The sequence below is a fragment of the Bolinopsis microptera genome, chromosome 2 (assembly GCF_026151205.1).
Source record: "Bolinopsis microptera isolate Bmic1 chromosome 2, MBARI_Bmic_1.0, whole genome shotgun sequence".
Classification (NCBI taxonomy): domain Eukaryota; kingdom Metazoa; phylum Ctenophora; class Tentaculata; order Lobata; family Bolinopsidae; genus Bolinopsis; species Bolinopsis microptera.
The window spans coordinates 14,425,048-14,442,069 of record NC_087073.1 but is presented as its reverse complement, the minus strand read 5'-3'; the positions used below and the strand labels follow the sequence as shown (position 1 = coordinate 14,442,069).

The window sequence follows — 17,022 nt, the reverse complement described above, 5'->3', positions numbered from 1 at the left end:
GTAGTCCGCTGAAAACATACCCTCCACCAAGTCTTGGATTAAAGACCAACTGAGATCTTCTGAAAATGTCATTCTTCCGTAGTATTCTTGAAGGATAGCCACGTGCATTTTCTTGTCCGGGCAACCCATAAACAAGGTATTGGAATCATCATACTTGATACCGTTCACGAAGAAGTCCTCTAAGGGTTTGTGAAGCGGAAGATAAGAAACTACGAATGAAAACAGAACGATAACCTGCACAATAATGATGGCTTTAAGAACTCTCTTCTTTGTTATTTCTTTCGGAACTGAGCTGCCACTTTTACAAATTCCAATAGCTCTTATGCCACTCAAAGTTGTCATTGAAAATAAAGAAACCTGCGATCCTACTGTACTTATCACACCTAAGAAAATGCAGGTACGACTTGTGATCCAGTGTAATTGTACTTTACAATGTCCAGCGCCATGGTAACTATCAAATGAAGCCAATGCTGTCAGATAAATACCGATCAGGAAATCTCCTAAGCTTATCAGAATTATCAGAGAACTAGTAAGAAATGCAGCCTCCGATTTGCTTTTGTGGAGAGTAGTCGAATTTTTAATCAAAGCTCTACAATTGAGGAAAACAGATAAGATACCAATTGTCCATGCAGAAACTTTGAGGATGCCAACGTTTAAAATGCTCTGGCCACAAGTTTTATTGCACTCATCAGACTCATCCTTACAATGGATGACTTGATCACACTTTTGGGTGATGGGGAGATACTCTCCAGATGTTTCGCACTGGAAGTGATTGTCACACAACTCCTCATCTGATCCGTCGTCGCAGTCGTCCACCAAGTTGCAGACCTTGTCAAACGTTAGACAGGTCCTGCGGTTTGCGCAGAGAAAAACATCATCTCCCATTGTTCTTGCTTTGTGGTTTTTGATGAGGAAAGTCAAGTTACCATCACTATCTACAGTGAACACTCTGTTTCTGACGAACTGTCCAGGACAAGAATCGAATTTGATCTGCCTTTTGTCTAATGGGCAGGAGCTCGAATCAATACAATGACCTAGACAGCTCAGGAGGACGTAAGACTCCCCGTAAAAATTTCTGCAATCTATTTTAGAACTTGGTAACTGTATGGCATGGGACGAGTTCTTGCCAAATACATTTCTAGTGGATGTTTTAAATTTAACTTCTTTACAGATATTTTGAGTTAGATATCTGATGTCATCGAGCCCTCTCAAGCAATACGACAATCTTACCGTTCCTATACTGTCTCGGAGAACTTTATGACTTGTGGCAGCTTGAGCTCGGGAAAGTTCGCAAAGTTTGTTCTCCTTATCGCACGAATTGATCTTGTCACAAAGTCTAGTGAAGTCGATGAACTGGTCGCTTCCGTAGCAAAGGAATACTTCTGAACACGAATCATTCCACTTAACTCTAAAGCGAGTGTTTGATCCAAATCCACATGTTGGCCAGGACTCCATTTCGTCTTCACCATCCCAACAATCGTAAATACCATCTTTTACCCACGTTAATGGGAAGGTTATATTTTGACGAGATTTATCGAACACATACCTCCGTACACATTTAGTATCAACCATATCCCCACATATTTCCTGTGTTTCATCGCTTCTATCCTCACAATCCACCTGTCCATCACAGAGCTGCTGCTTGTGTACCAAACATGATAAACTCGCATTGACACACGCTTTGTCCAAACCGTCATCACAAATTTGAGGAATGTTTGGGAAAAATTCTGAAAAATGGTACTTAGTGTCCATGCAGACAATCTGATTAGCAACAGTTGACATGTGGCCGCGAACTGAACAGTGTAAACCTACTCTAGAGTAATCAGAACAGTTGGTCTGGTCAAGAAAGTCGTCACAGAACCTAAGAATGGTTTTATCAAACGAGAATGATACCTGGGAGTACCCTACCCTTGGTCCACAGCGGGTGTAGTTAAAAAGAGGAATTATGTTGCCCGAGTAGTGTTTGCAGGTGGAGATGGTTCCGTTCCTCACCTCACAGTCTTGTTCATCCTCACCGTTTACACAGGTCCTCTCGTCATCGCATACTTTATAGGGTGGTGTATTTATGATGAGGTCGTTGTAGTGATTTTGGTTGCACTCCATGCCATATCGGAACCCGTTGCAGAAGCTTTCATCTTCACAGGTGAAGGTATCTTGACATATCAGATCACATTCCTTTGTTTCGCAAATCTCTTCGGTTAACTCAGTGTTCACACAGTCATCTCTTCCATCACATAAAACTCCCATTTGTTTAATCAGTGGTGTTTTGGGATCTATGATGTTGATAATGGTATTCCTTTTTTGACACAAGACTCCACAGGGGTGTTCACCTGAGATATGGGCAATAGCGCAATATTGAGGAAAGGGATGACAGAATGTTCTATGTCATGTGCAATTTGCGATGAAGTAAATAATGTAGGCGACAGAATATTAATACTAGAAACAACCAAATTCATCACAGCAAACATAATTCTCGAATGGATCGCATTTTCTTTATTTTGTGTTAGGGATCATTCACATATTACGCTATCACTGAGGGGGAGGGGCTTCTAAATGATTTAGCTAGTGTAATTTTAACACAATAGCTGTCTAGTGTCTACAGGGTCGGAGGGAGGGGTGGGGTGTTTATTAAAAAACAAGTACGCCGTTTGCGAACGACCCCTTATTATACAAAAGGAGAAACTGCAATCTAAGTTAACTCATCCTATAAATTGCTCACCTGATATGACTGCGAAATTGGAGTGACTGTAGAATGACTGCGCTCGCAGCACTTGCCTCGTAGCACATGCTTGGTAAAAGTTGCGGTCGTTTTCACATAGCTCGTCTACAGATGACAATCCTGTCCTGTGGTTTTAATTAAATAATGGTATTCGCGTTCGATCTGCTTTATTCCAATTTATATTTTGATTTGTCACCTTTTCTCTTCACTCTTGTTCATGATACATCGATATTTTGACTTAGAGTTAGATACAGAACACTAATTTAAAAACTAGTTTCAGAAATGAAATGTTTTTCACCGTTTTTTAGATACATAAAAAGTAAATCGTGGCCGGACTTTTGGACAACCAGATTTTAAAATTACCTGCCATTGCCAAAATTAATCCAGCCGACCTTGTAAAACTGATTCGAATTGATGCACTTGAAAGTGAATCTACTGTTCTGTTGCCCTTTACTGTTATCTCGAGAAATACACACGTTTTGTAAAAAACCCTCCACATCCCTTATCTCACATTCACCTGCAAATTAATAAGAAGTTCGTAAGAGTCGCGACCTCAATACTTAAAGTGAAGATTAGTCCAATTAGAATTGAACAATAAATTTCTGCACTAGAGAAGATCAAAGTCTCAACATCAACAAAAAAAGTATTCGAGCAGCTTTTATTTATGATTAATTTAATTTTGTAACAGACGCTCTAAGATTAAAAATTAATTAAATATAAATCACAGTAAAGTTACCTGAAGAAGGCTGTGCAGAAATGTTAGGTAGGAATACGCTGATTATCTGCATAACCAGCCGCAGTTTTATCAGCACACCTGACATGATCGAGTCGGGGACACGAGTTGGAGAGACGAGAAAATAGAAACGTCAGTGCGGGACTGAATTTTTGACAATTTGCTTTCTATCGGTCCTCTGTCGATGCTTATAAACACCTCTTTACGTCACCGTCGGAGCAAGTATTAAATTTGGCAACCAACTGCAACGAAAAGTTTGTTGTAAAGATATATAATAGACCTTAGAATCCAGCAGTAGAGGGCATTAGCAGGCGTTCGACGGAAACTTTATTTTTTGTTTTAACACTATCACGGTTTCCACTTTGTATTGCATATTGTGTCCATGTCTATATAACACCATCATTAGGTAGAAAGATGGAACGTTATTACAAAACATTTGTTTGTTTTAACAATAAAGATAGTACAATTTGCTGGACAAGTCACGGATATCAGGTTAAAATTCCTTACAAATACAAGACCCTGACTCATTACTTCTAATACAATACTTATAGTTATATACATGTTACAGAGTTCGCGGGACAATTTCAAACTGACTGTTAAGTGCGAAGTAAAATGGGCTTGATACTTTTAACATATTATTGTTTATAAAAAAAAACAATGTTTTGTTCTACTAGTACTAGTAGTACTAGTACTAGTCTCAGCACCCTCATACTCATTAATGGCGGTACAAGTACTCTAAAGTTCGATTCTGTCGAATTACTTGAGTGCGTTACCTAGACTCTAGTTGGACGATCACAGATTAATTGGTGATGCGATACATCAGTAGAATTTAATTGACCTAGAAATTAAGAAGTGATCTCTCTGGTGAGTGTAAAATCTGGATCGGAATATTCTTCATGAGTCGCATGGTTGCAATGTATTCTTGTGGAAATTTGTTTTGAACCCGTTTGATGCGACAAGGAAAATGCTCTGATCAGGAAAGGAAATACTCAACGTTTCAATGTTACAACATCGTATTCATATGCATATGATCTTAAACTATTTGCATCAAAAATTAAAAACGTAAAATAAACATATAGATCTGAGGCAAAACTAGTGTAAAAAATTAGTGTAAAAAATGAGTGTGCTGAGTGCTCACTCGTAGATCACTGACAGGAACCCTTGCTAAATGAAGAGTTCTTGTATCAAGCAAGGGAGGTGACGGTGAGACCAGATACGACTCGGCCTTGACACACGTTGCAACCCCTTTTCGCGCAAAAGACTCTCTCTCTCTCTCTGGCCGGGCCGGATCAGTGCACGCTTCGCGTGCACGAGAAAGGTATACAACGTGTAGCAAACTCGGCCGGCCTCATATTAAATAAAATAAAATATTGATTTTGATAAATGTGGTTGAATTATTGATATACGATGAAGAAATTAAGTAATATATAACTAAATATCAACGACACGTCCAAATGCAAAATTCCTTTTAACAGCTGCACAACACTATTACGTCTGAAGTCGTCAAATGAAAGTCTGAACGTTAGGAGATTAGACCTTTTAGATTTTATTTCATTGTTTGGGTTGTACGCCAAGGGTAATTTATTATAAATATTAATTGAGATGCAATTAAGAGTCTTTTAAGAAATCAGAGTCTTTCAAGAGAATATTTTTTAATACTTTCAACGCTATTAGTACTACATAACAAATAATTTGAGATCATGAATACGATGTTTTCACATTGAAACGTTGAATAATTCTTTTCCTGATAAGAGCCTTTTCTTGTCGCATCAACAATTTAACTTTAAGTATTACACTACAACTTTTGCAATTTGCATGTAAATGTTTAAAAAGTCTTTTAACAGAAACTGAAAAGTATATAGAACTAAAAGATTAGTTCCCATATAATTTTCATGTTAAGCCCGCATAACTTTATTTTCTACCAGCTAGTCCCTAGCTACGCTTATTCTGCGGGATATAATTTTGTTACTGGGCGCTCGGCCTGTCATTCCGCCGAATTTCTATTCTATATGTTTATGAAGATAACAGCCTAGGGTAATTAGATTTTAGCCAATTTTCAGAGCTCATACTAATGATCACAGTATCACAAGAGATGATCGTAGGTTATATTCAGTGTTGCTTACGCGAATTACGTTTTGTCATTTATTAGAATAACCAGAAAATGTGATTTTTGTATCTGCGAAGCCAAAAAATCACATTTTCTACCAATACCATAACTTTAAAAGGAAGCATTTTTGGGCGTTTTGTTATTCATAACTTATATTATATATATAAATTATAAATGTGCTAGTTGCGGTTATTTTGCAAACTTCCAATAGTCTCTGACTCTAGCACATTCCTATCGAAATTTTATTTTTAGAATAATCTGTAAATATGAAAAACGAAAAATATTCCTAAATTCGTTGTTTGACTTTGAGGTCCAAAAGATCAACTTTCCAGTTGAATAAACACATTTTTGAGGGCATCAAAAACTGCGACAGAATTCAAAGAACAATTTCATGTCAACCATCAAAACAATCCGACGTTTCTTGACGGACTTTTTTGTCAAAACAAGCCTGAAAAGAAAAATTACCACTTTTTGACTTTCAAAATTTATAAAAACGCAGCCTTTTCAGATGCGATATCACTATTTTACACATATCTTGAACAAGATATAAATAAACTTCGTGCAAAATTTCAGCTCGATATCACAAGAAATGATTGACTTATAGCCTCTAATTCTAAACAAAAGAAATTGTGCTTTTCCGAAAAATGCACTTTAACCAGGAAATGTTTGATTACAGAAATAGATATTCTCTAAATTGTCTTAAATAATTATCTAGCTCGAATACAAAGGTCCCTCCCCCTTCTATAAATTTTTTACAAATTGTACACATCTTTTTACAAATTTTGTGTCTTTAAGTATTATAAATTTGGTACTCAAAAATTCGTCTTATCAAACTGATAACGATTCTGTAAAAATTATTTCAAAAAAACTGATACTTTTGGCCCTTTTTAACGATGAATTTTACTAAGTCCTTTGAGGCCAGATTTCATACCTTAAAACTCTAAATCGAGTGGAATCCTGTTCCAAAAAGTTGGATATGATCATCAGCTATACTCACAAGAATTTTTGAAGCGATATCTTATGACCTAGGTGATTGGTAAAATATACAACTTTGATAGTAGGCAAAAATTTCAATTTTGCTTCTCTCGACCTTGTTTGGTCTGTAACTTCGTCATCTAGTGTTTAATTATAAAATCCTTTGTAGGGCTTCTTGTAGAAATTGTAAATAATGTTTGGTAAAAAAATCAGCCAAAAAACGTTTAAAATGACTGAAATATCGGTATTACAGTGACAGACTTCTCGAAATTTCCAAAACTTTCCAAAAATAAAACATATTTTTTTCCGAAAGTGCGTCCGTATTCTCAAAAAAATTTGTCAATGTATCAAATCTTATTGTTTTTATCTATACTTTCTTAATATGAAGTCAAATCCCGGGTCCCGGCAAAAAAGGTTTTGGTGTATGTCCCCTTAAAGAAACGACGGGCACTTGATATATGTGAAATTTGTTTGGCTGATGATGTGCATATACTTGTAGTTGTAGTATTTACATCCTGTATATCTGTAACGGATATCTTACTGTGAGCATGTTTGTACGTGTGTGTCTTTTTACGTTTAGTTGGATGGAAGTGGAACCCGTTTAGTTGAAACTTTCAATGAAAGATTGTAATTTGTAGTTTATGAACCACTGTTTAATTATAGTTGAAGGTATTTATACAGCCCCATTACCTTGCAAAGCAATAACCACGAAATATCAGTAACATGCACACCATGTCGCCACATACAGTAACACCTTCATAATTATTTATAATATCTCCGACAATATATTGACCACTTCCTTATCCCACATGTGACATGTGCAAATAATTTTTCTCGTTTGGAGGATAATTGTTTGTGTTGTGCGGTGTAATGAGCCTAGTTTCCCTTGCTCGGCTATTTAATCGAGCCGATTAAATTTTTATTATTCGCCTGTCTCATTATGCTTAGTACCCACGACAGTGCGTTTTTTTGTCCACTCTTTTACTTTTACTTTTAAGTGAGAGTAGATTAACGGCACGTTTCAGAATATTCTTTTGCTTTTATATTAGTTGTAACCGCTTAAGAGTTTAAATAAAAAACTTTTTAGTGCTAAAGAATTTAGCGGCGCTGGTATAAACAGTTTCCAATCACAAGAGATGGATGAACAGTACAATCAGGCCATGTTTAGTCAAACAATTAAAAAACGCCACAAAATACACTGATTAGGTCTTAGCTTTCGAACTGGAATATAAATATACATAGTATCATCCACTTTACCACATAATTTACTGCATAGCCCAACGGCTGAACGGCCGTCTAAGTTTTGTATTAATTTAAATTATTCAATGATCGATAAATTGTGACATCTGCATAGCCATAGGATTGTAAATTTCTAATTTGGATGTCTAAATCTAATCTTAGTCAGTTTAATTTTTTTGGTGAGAATGACCGACAGAATTTGACTGAACACAGTTACCCACTATTTGCACTAATTGACATATTACACATTTTGTCGGTCACATCAACGTTATAGGAATACGTCAATGTACCTTTCCCAGACCTGTATAACGCTGCTGTGAAGGGTGTAAGGTGTCCCGCGTCACGAGCAGGCAATTTATCAAGGTATAGCCTAGAGGGTACAGTGTATGTTAGGTTCATCCTACTACATACCTACTACCATACCTACTATATATACCTACAGGCTACTATTTACTTGCCACACTTTCCTTAGCCATAGTGCTGACTGCTGGAGTGACTCTCACTCCTCAAGGGGTCCACAACTACTTTAACACCCCTACCGCTTAATTGTTTAATTGTTAATTGTTTATTTTTCCCAACAGTTCACACACTTGCTAGACTTGAGAACTTTATACAATTTTGATAACTGATCATGAACCTAAAACCTTAATTCAATCAAAGAAATCTTATCTACCCTGATATAGCTGAACTATTTGAACCTAAAAACAAAAGTCTTTGACTAACAACACGTACTACGTAGCCGGTAAATGTTTTAATGTCTAGGCCAGGAAACATTAGCCGGATCACTCCATTGCATTGCTGTATTTTGGGTTGCATTGAAGGTTTAATGAGAGCAACCATAACTGCACAGTCAACACAAATGAACAGCTGATAAATATTAGTCGAATTATTATTATAGATGCATTAAAAGGGTTTCCCTCAGATGGGCGTACTCATTAAATCATAACCGAGGAGAGCTACTATAGATACAGCTATGTACTAGAGAGGTAGAGAGAGAGAGAGTACACCAACACTTTCGTAACGCGCTGTAACAGCTCTGACAGTACAGTATAGTACACACGACGTGTACTGTATGGAGAGCTGCAGTATGCACACTGTATACATCACGTACGCTCTGTTCCAACTCCTTATATCTGTGGTAATGAGTTCCGGCCTGCACTGGACAGTACTGACTCACTGAGGCACAATACTGCAAACCACCCACACTGATTGTTAGCGCACAGTTTGTTTTAACAGGTCACTGCTTCGTCACAATTTCCTCCAAATCGGACCAGTCGTTGTCGATATTACTAATACTTATTGCTACTCATTTTGCGTATACTTGCACGTGTTGTTCCACTATTGCAGGATACCAGGATGCTGCGGCACACGAAATGCCGCTGCTGCAATTCATTTATAATAATAAGCTCAATGATTTTGTACTGCGTAGTTTCTTTGATACACAAATTCGGATTGTAAGATCGCTACTTTTTCTTTGTTGTAGATTCTTTGGTTCGACATTTCTACATATTTCTAAATAATGCTTGTCAATTACTGAGTGTGACGCATGATTTGATCGAACAGATATTAGCTTTACTAAGTGTACAATACAGCAAGTCTGGTTGTCTGGCTCGATTGTTGCCGGTATTTTATGAATGCTTCTTATGTGTACGTTGTCCACCAGAGCTTGACCCTTTCTACAGTCAATTATTTTGTTACTTAGCCTTGTACTCTAATCTAATCTAATCTTGTAAGCTTGTACTATTTCGTGCGGCTCACCAATAAGATTAAACAACTAAATTCCTTTACCGCCATCAGCTGATCAATACAGTCATAAATTGTCAATAAAGCTTAGAATTAATCCATTGTCGTGTTAATCTAACTAATATGTATTAATAGAGTAGTGAGCGTTTTAAGAAAGTAACTTTACAAGAGGTGTTGTACTGATCTACTGTACTACTGTCAGTAGATCAGTACAACTACATATATAATATATATACACTACTATACTGTCAGTAGAGATTTATAATTTTCTCAGCCACCAGGTTTAACATAAACACGTGTTATCAAGTGCTCCACCCCACCATCCCACCACCCCACCACCCCACCACCCATCCACCCCACCACCCCACCACCCCACCACCCCACCACCCCTTGCAGTAACTTGAATATATCACCACTCACCACCAGTGCAATGAATAGGTTTAGGAGGCCCAGGAAGAGTCATGCCTGCTTGTGACCAGAAACAAATAAGACTGGAAAGTTCTCAATACTGAATTGGAACCAGATTAGCTGGAGCCAGATCTGTGACACCAACAGGTCTGGAACCGATACCACTGCCTGTACAACAGCGTAACTGAGTGGTAGTAAGATGGACATCTTGCTAGTGGACGAGGACTACGAGCCAATAGTATCACTTATAGACCACGTGCCAGCAGGTCACGAGTACTTACAGTCACCCAACTCTTGTCAGTCTGACCCACTGGAGGAGGAGAAGGAGGTGAGGGTGAGCAGTGTTTGTTTGGAACTCAACGACGAGACTCAGATTGGTAAACACGGACACTTGGAGGATGAGGACAAGTTCAGCCAAGTTCAGTGAGTCATACCACTTGTTAATGTTATTTCATGCAGAGGAATTAACAAAACCCTGCAATATGAAACTTCCATTAACAGCTGAGTTCGCCAAAATAAAGAGGAAACGAAAAATTGCGTTTCTGTTTTGTCGAAAAAACAGAATGCTTAATGCAGATTTGAACAGCATACCATTATTTTCACTTCAACATAGCTTATCTAGGTTAGCAACACTCACACACCCCATTTCAGTAAAAAGAGAAAGACGTTTGGTAGGAAGTTAGTGGGTTATGCTCAAAGTTTCCGGAGCAGCATATCGTTAGGAGGATCACATCTAAAGGGAGCTGGGTCCAGGTTTCACAAACTCGCTCTAGGATCACATCTCGCTAAGGAGACTGAAGATATTGAGAAGGATATGAGACGTTCGTTTTATTGAGATAAATCTTTTTGTTATTTCATTACATGTACATGTGCTCGCACAGACAGCCACAAAATAGTTAACATACTACACTATTTATTACTTTTGATTTGCTGCTTATCATAAATGGGATAAATATGCAGTTTTTATATACACGCTGGTTTGATGTATAACCAAATGGTTCAGTTTAAATGACAATGCCACTTTTCAGAATTATTCAACACGAAGAGAAAGTTGGAGTTAGGCTACATAATGTTCTGTTCTCTAACCATAATCATAGGTAAAACACACATTGCGATACAGTTGTCATAATATTTAATTTTTAAAATACCCACAATTATTAATTGCAACGTCATGTTACCTCTAAACGTACGTGAGGGAAAATGTAAAGACTAATTATGCTAATTATGCTAATAATGGTAATATTGCAGGGTTGGTAGCGATGACACTGTACGATCACATAAAGTTCGCAATGTTCGGGATATGGGTGGCCTGTTTTATTTCAGATGTCGTTATTGTCGCTCTGAGTCTTCTATACGGCAACATTCAGCTCAATCGTAAGCTTTTTCTATACATACAATGCATGTACATTTCGTTCACATATCTCAATCTGTATATCACAAATTAATTTGAAATCTAAACATATTTTTTGGCATAATCATATCGCTTTATATCCCAAATTAAGAGCGACAGTAATATTAATACAGTATTAATACACATATATAATATCAATACACATATGTGTAATTAGTGAAGCCGTAAATCTGAGTCCAAAACAGAGTTTATATTTATACAGGATTATCTCCAGATAGTGTAGACTTTACCACATGTACATAATATTGTACTGTTTATAAGACTTGTGCTGTTTATATCCGTGAACACTGAACAGTGAACAAGGAGTAAGTGCAGGAATTAGTGCACATCTCTGTGATAACAACAAACAAGGAGAGAAGAGGTAACCGGGTAACAATTCTCCGGGTTTACGTCATTTGTACAATGTACATGTGTACAGTATACATGGTACATTTCCATATTGTGCAGTGTACAATGTACATTTCCACATTGTACTAACACTTCTTAATTTGCAGGAATAGAGGAGAAGTATCCCAATAGAAACGTGAAGGAAGAATGGGCGTACATGCTAAAACATGAACTAGTACAATAACAGTGGATCCTAGAGCTGTGACAGAACAATCTACAATTAGTAAAACAGAGAGAAGTGATAGGGTTGATCACTACTAGAGGAGCCCTGTTTGGCAGATTGAAATCAAACAGCAGGTCTGGATGAGCAGTAATATTAGATAAGGCGGGAATAGGACGTGTTTTATACAAATTCTAGACAAATCAGAGTTAACTTGATTCTTATTATTTTAATCGTTTTCTAATGGAGGAGCTTGGTATTGATAATGTTATTAAGGAATATTATTTGCTCTTTCTCTTAAATTACGATATATTATATTAAATTCATTCATCAAATTCAACTAAATAAACTAAAATAGCTTAGCAGCTGCTGAATTGGTGCTAATTGTATTTCCTGACTAAGTTTGAATTTTCTAACTTAAACATATTAATTTGTATAACATTATTATTATATCGTATCTATAACGTTTCTCTTTAATGTTTACAATGCAAAGAATAAATCCTCAAGTTTTTGTGCTACCGTCATAAAATAAGTTCGGAGGGGTGGTGAACAAATGAAAATCTCTATTTCAAAAATGGTTGAAAGCTTCAGCAGCAATATATCCATTATAACTGTAATCAAATAACTTAGTAAAGGCTAAACTTTGACCCAAAAACAAAAGGTCCAAAAAAAACGAGTAAAAATATAAATGTGTCAACATCAAATAGTCTGTGGAATATGTCGTTTTAATTATTAACGTCCAATTAACCATTTTCTGGCTCATTAGTTTCATTAGTTTCTGATTCCTGTCCCTTACCCCTGTCCCCAGGGTCCCCTGCGTTCCCGTACAGGGCCGCCCAGTCGTCGTCTGTTTCAGGACAGTTCTGACGTTTCCGTACCTCCACATCACTGTCACTGTCCTCTTTGTTGGGGTCGTCCCAAGCGTAAAGAGGTTTTTGGTCGGCTGTGGAGCACGTGGGGGTCTGGGCCAGTCTCTTCCGTTCAGCTTCACGCGCTTGAGCTTCTATCTTCCTCTTCGCGTGTTTGGGTACCCACACTTTCTTCTCTGTAAAGATGGCTTATCAGTACTTAGTATTCCATTAAAAGAAAAACCATGCTACAACTTTTAGAGTGAGTACTGATACGATCCTCTAAATTAAAAAATATAAGATTCATTCAATAACAAAGATACTAGATGATGATAAGTGATGATTACGCACCAGGTTTGGTTCCCCCGAAACACTCCCTCATCATCATGAGAGCATGAGGGATCTCCTGATTAGCCTCCTTCAGGACCTCCACAAGATCGTCTATATTCCGGGAGTCGTTAGGTGTGATGAAGGTGTAGGCTGTTCCCTTGCGGGAGGCGCGCGCTGTTCTGCCAATTCGGTGGACGTAGTCTTCAGAGGTGTTCGGGTAGTCGAAATTTATAACGTTCGTAATGTCGGAAATGTCTGAAATATTTGCGATCGTCAGCAGATGTTAGTACAATACTAAGCTCGTGACGTGAGAGAATTCTTTTACAGTACATATTTAGTTTTGTCGATATTTACACTTTGTATCTTTAAGTACAATGCAGTGTATCATGAAAAGTGTGCATTTCTAGTCTAAGTTAACCTAATGATGGGAACAATACAATTCACTTGCGTAGTAAATAAGTTTACTTATACGTTACAACATACCTATTCCACGAGAGGCTACATCAGTGGCCACTAAAATGGAGATGTATCCCCGCTTGAAATCTGAGAGAATCCGTTCTCGATCTTCCTGCCTCTTATCACCATGCATTGATTCCACCGTCCAACTGGTGAATAAAGTTTCATATATTTTAGTCTAGAAATTCACCTAGCATGATTTTAATCATATATCTACAAAATGCTTATCAGAGTCTAACGGAAGAATTGATACTCCAATTTGAAGTTTCTTGAAGAAATAAATTTCCAAGGACTGAACACTTACCCTCCACCTTTAAGCTCGTTGGCAATATTGTCAGCCATACGTTTAGTATCAGTAAACACAAGAGTTTTATTATCACCCTCGTCTGTAATCTGCTGCAGTAACATTTTCAGTTTATCAAACTTCTCAAAGTCCTCTATCACTTCTACTACTTGTTTAATCGCATGATTCGCCACCAGTTTCTCTGATCCTATGTTTATTTGAAGTGGATCTTTGAGGAACTTGTGGGCGAGTTCCTGGACCTCTTCGGGCCAGGTTGCTGACCACATTAGAGTCTGACGGTCTGGTCTGATTTGTGAAATTATAGCGCTGATTTGTGGCTCAAACCCCATGTCCAGCATGCGATCTGCCTCGTCCAATACTAAATAAGAACAACGCCTCAAACTGATCTTCTTAGTGTTCAGTAAGTCTATAAGTCTGCCCGGAGTGGCGATAGCAAACTCTACTCCGTCAGCCAGTTGTCGGATCTGCTGATATTTGCTGGAGCCTCCGTACAAACAAACTGCTCTCATTCGCATGGCAGTAGTGTATTGTTCACAGACCTCCATTACTTGCTGGGCAAGTTCTCTGGTAGGACACAAGCACAAGGCAATAGGACCCACATTTCCCGGGGGTTGAGCGTTTATATGAATTAGTCCTGGCAGAGTGAACCCGAGTGTTTTCCCGCTACCTGTCTGAGCAATACCGATAACGTCCCGCCCGGACAGCGCTATAGGCCAGCCTTGAGCCTGAATTGGTGTAGGTTCTTGGAACTTGTTCTGTTGGATTACGCTTTTAATGGCGTTTGGAAAGGAAACTTCCTCAAATTTAAGGATAGGATTTGGGCACGTGTCTGATACTGTCATTTTACATTCCCCCCTCCATTTGTTGATCTCTTCTGAAGGTCTTGTTGATGTAGCGTCGTGCTCCTGATAAAACACCCGTTAGTCTGGTGGTTAAGCTGCAAATTATTAAATTAGAAATTTTAGACGAGTCTGAAAATAGCGAAACCTCCAGAGATTCAAATGAAAAGCATGAATAAAATCTGGTATAGAAAATCTTACATTATAATGCACTTTGTTTATTGTTTCCAAAGTCTGACTTTCCCAATCAACAGGTTTCAAATCATGAGGTATCTCCTCCTTATTACCAAGACCTCGCACTCCAAAATCGCGTCTAGGTTGTGATTGACCGCCTCGACTACTAGAAAATCTGCTCCCTCTATTGAACTCTCTGGGCTGAGCTCTACTTCGGGGAGGAGGGCCTGAAGGACCCCTACTCCATGATCCACCTACAGCCCCTGCTCCGGCCACACCCCCGCTATCAATATCGCTGATTCTACTGATTCCTCTGTCACCATTGGCATTACCAATAGGTCTAGTATGAGTGTTAGAACCGTTGTGCTGTGCACCGTTGGGAGGTCTGGTTTCAAGGTTAGGACTACGTTGTGGTGGACCTCTCCCTCGCCCTCCTCTCATCAGAGAGCCTCCTCTGGGGTGTGCTGTGCCACCTCTATGCTGGTGCCTGAATTGGAGAATGATGGTCAAATTACGGTATGTGTATAATATACTTAAAAAGAAAAGGTGTGAAAAAGTCTGAATAGGATGCGATTGGCTGTTGATTGTGGGCTCTAAAATTCCATAATAAATCATGGAGTGCTCTTAGATTGAGACTGTATCAGACTAGTGCAATTACTGAAAGACGTGTATCGTCTGATTAAAACTACTTACCTAGTATCATTATATCTACTCATTGAGAGCTAGGAGCCCTTGGGACTGCCCTTATGCTAAAATAAGATCCACATTTAAGATACTGGTAACTTTTTAATCTACTAATCGGTACATAATAAACAATAAACATATATGTACATAAACTACAATCCAACAGACAATGATAAAAACTTAAATCAACTAAAAACGTTCCTATACAAGGATTTCCACGAAATATAGCGACAAAACATAGTGTAGTAGAAATTTAGTCAGAGTAACATTGCAAGCCAGGTCGAGATAGAAACCAATATCGAGAGACGGGGCCTACAATACTTACCAAGCTAGCAGAGCTCAATAAAGATTTATGTGTCATACAGAGCATACATTACCACTTTACCTGAATATATGCGGTAATGTAAAATCTTTATAACTCAGGTCAATTATAAACAGAGCGAATTTGTGGAAATGAATGAATGAGTATGGAAAGGTGAGATCTTAGCTATGAAATTAACGATTGAGAATTTAATGGAGCAGAATTCGGAACAATTAATGTGTGCTATTTGTAATATAATTCATGATCTAAAAAGAAGTGACTTACATTTGGGACCTTGAGCCATTATGATCACTAGCACCCTTGTCCTCCTGAGTCATATCACAGTCTGATAGCTCCATATCCTCACCAGGGTCTGACAGATCCATATCAACCGCATCATAGCAACCGCCTGCTCCCCTGCCAACCGCATACTCCGCAAAATCCAGCTTCAGCTGCAGCACATTTGCATTTATCTTATGACACAGGTTATTGAGAGAGTCTAACTGTTTGTCACCACCTGCGCCAGTAATGTAGCTCTCACTTGAAGTCTGTGTGGTATAAGGCTCCTGAGTTGATAGTGCTGCTTGGTACATGTGGGGGGAGATAGTGTCCGCTGGTTGTACTGAAGCAGCAAGGTATGGTGTCTGATCAGCAGCTGGTACAGCAAAGCCTGCATATGCCGCGGTGGCTGGTGCTACATTTTGGGCATCCCTCAGGTTAACCAGGTATTCTCGGAGTTTGTACCTCTTGTCTTTTATGGCAAGCTCGACAGTTCCCCCGAAGTAGACATACTCCCGTTCCACTTGCTGGCGTGTGAGTGTGGGGATCAGTTCCAAACATGTTTCTGGAGAAAATGTACCCATTTTAGAAAGAATTCTACTTACCTAGGAGCACACTTACCATGCGCTGCTCACCACCTCTTCAACAACTCGGCCCCACTTACCGACATCCCTAGGTCAAAATATAATCCTTAAAAAAGCAGTTCAGAAAGAGTTTGCCGAACGAATAGCGGGTATTGAGAACACAATTACTGGGAAGCTCCACGCCACCTTTCATACTTACTGTCATAGTTTAAACCTAAAACATGGATTTGTTTTAGTAAATGGATAAAAATATATTGTGCAAATATATGACGTTCAATGTAATACAGCTACCAGTTAATAGGTATTGTATAGTAAAATAAGTTTGTGACGCTAATGAGTAG

At 38.3% G+C, this 17,022-nt stretch overlaps 3 protein-coding genes across 7 annotated transcripts in view; 2 read left to right on the top strand and 1 right to left on the bottom strand.

Moving 5' to 3' along the window:
- Window positions 1–17,022, top strand: part of LOC134826226 (FYVE, RhoGEF and PH domain-containing protein 4-like) — a 434,713-nt gene that overhangs the window by 338,290 nt on the left and 79,401 nt on the right. The window lies entirely within an intron of this gene.
- On the top strand, window positions 9,953–12,197 carry LOC134826237 (uncharacterized). The gene is made up of 5 exons (XM_063838540.1): window positions 9,953–10,347; window positions 10,576–10,745; window positions 10,953–11,021; window positions 11,173–11,298; window positions 11,830–12,197. The coding sequence occupies exons 1-5, from the start codon at window positions 10,124–10,126 to the stop codon at window positions 11,904–11,906; spliced, it is 666 nt and encodes a 221-aa protein (XP_063694610.1). The 5' UTR covers window positions 9,953–10,123; the 3' UTR covers window positions 11,907–12,197.
- LOC134826227 (uncharacterized) lies at window positions 12,024–16,895 on the bottom strand. Of its 5 annotated transcripts, none has more exons than XM_063838526.1 (7): window positions 16,719–16,895; window positions 16,104–16,624; window positions 14,861–15,320; window positions 13,821–14,725; window positions 13,544–13,665; window positions 13,082–13,315; window positions 12,024–12,927 (listed from the first exon to the last, which is right to left on the bottom strand). In XM_063838526.1, the coding sequence occupies exons 1-7, from the start codon at window positions 16,719–16,721 to the stop codon at window positions 12,626–12,628; spliced, it is 2,547 nt and encodes an 848-aa protein (XP_063694596.1). In that variant the 5' UTR covers window positions 16,722–16,895; the 3' UTR covers window positions 12,024–12,625. The 5 variants fall into 5 exon arrangements, with proteins under 5 accessions (XP_063694596.1, XP_063694597.1, XP_063694595.1 ...); XM_063838527.1 differs by having other exon boundaries at window positions 16,104–16,662; window positions 16,881–16,895; XM_063838525.1 differs by having other exon boundaries at window positions 16,104–16,895.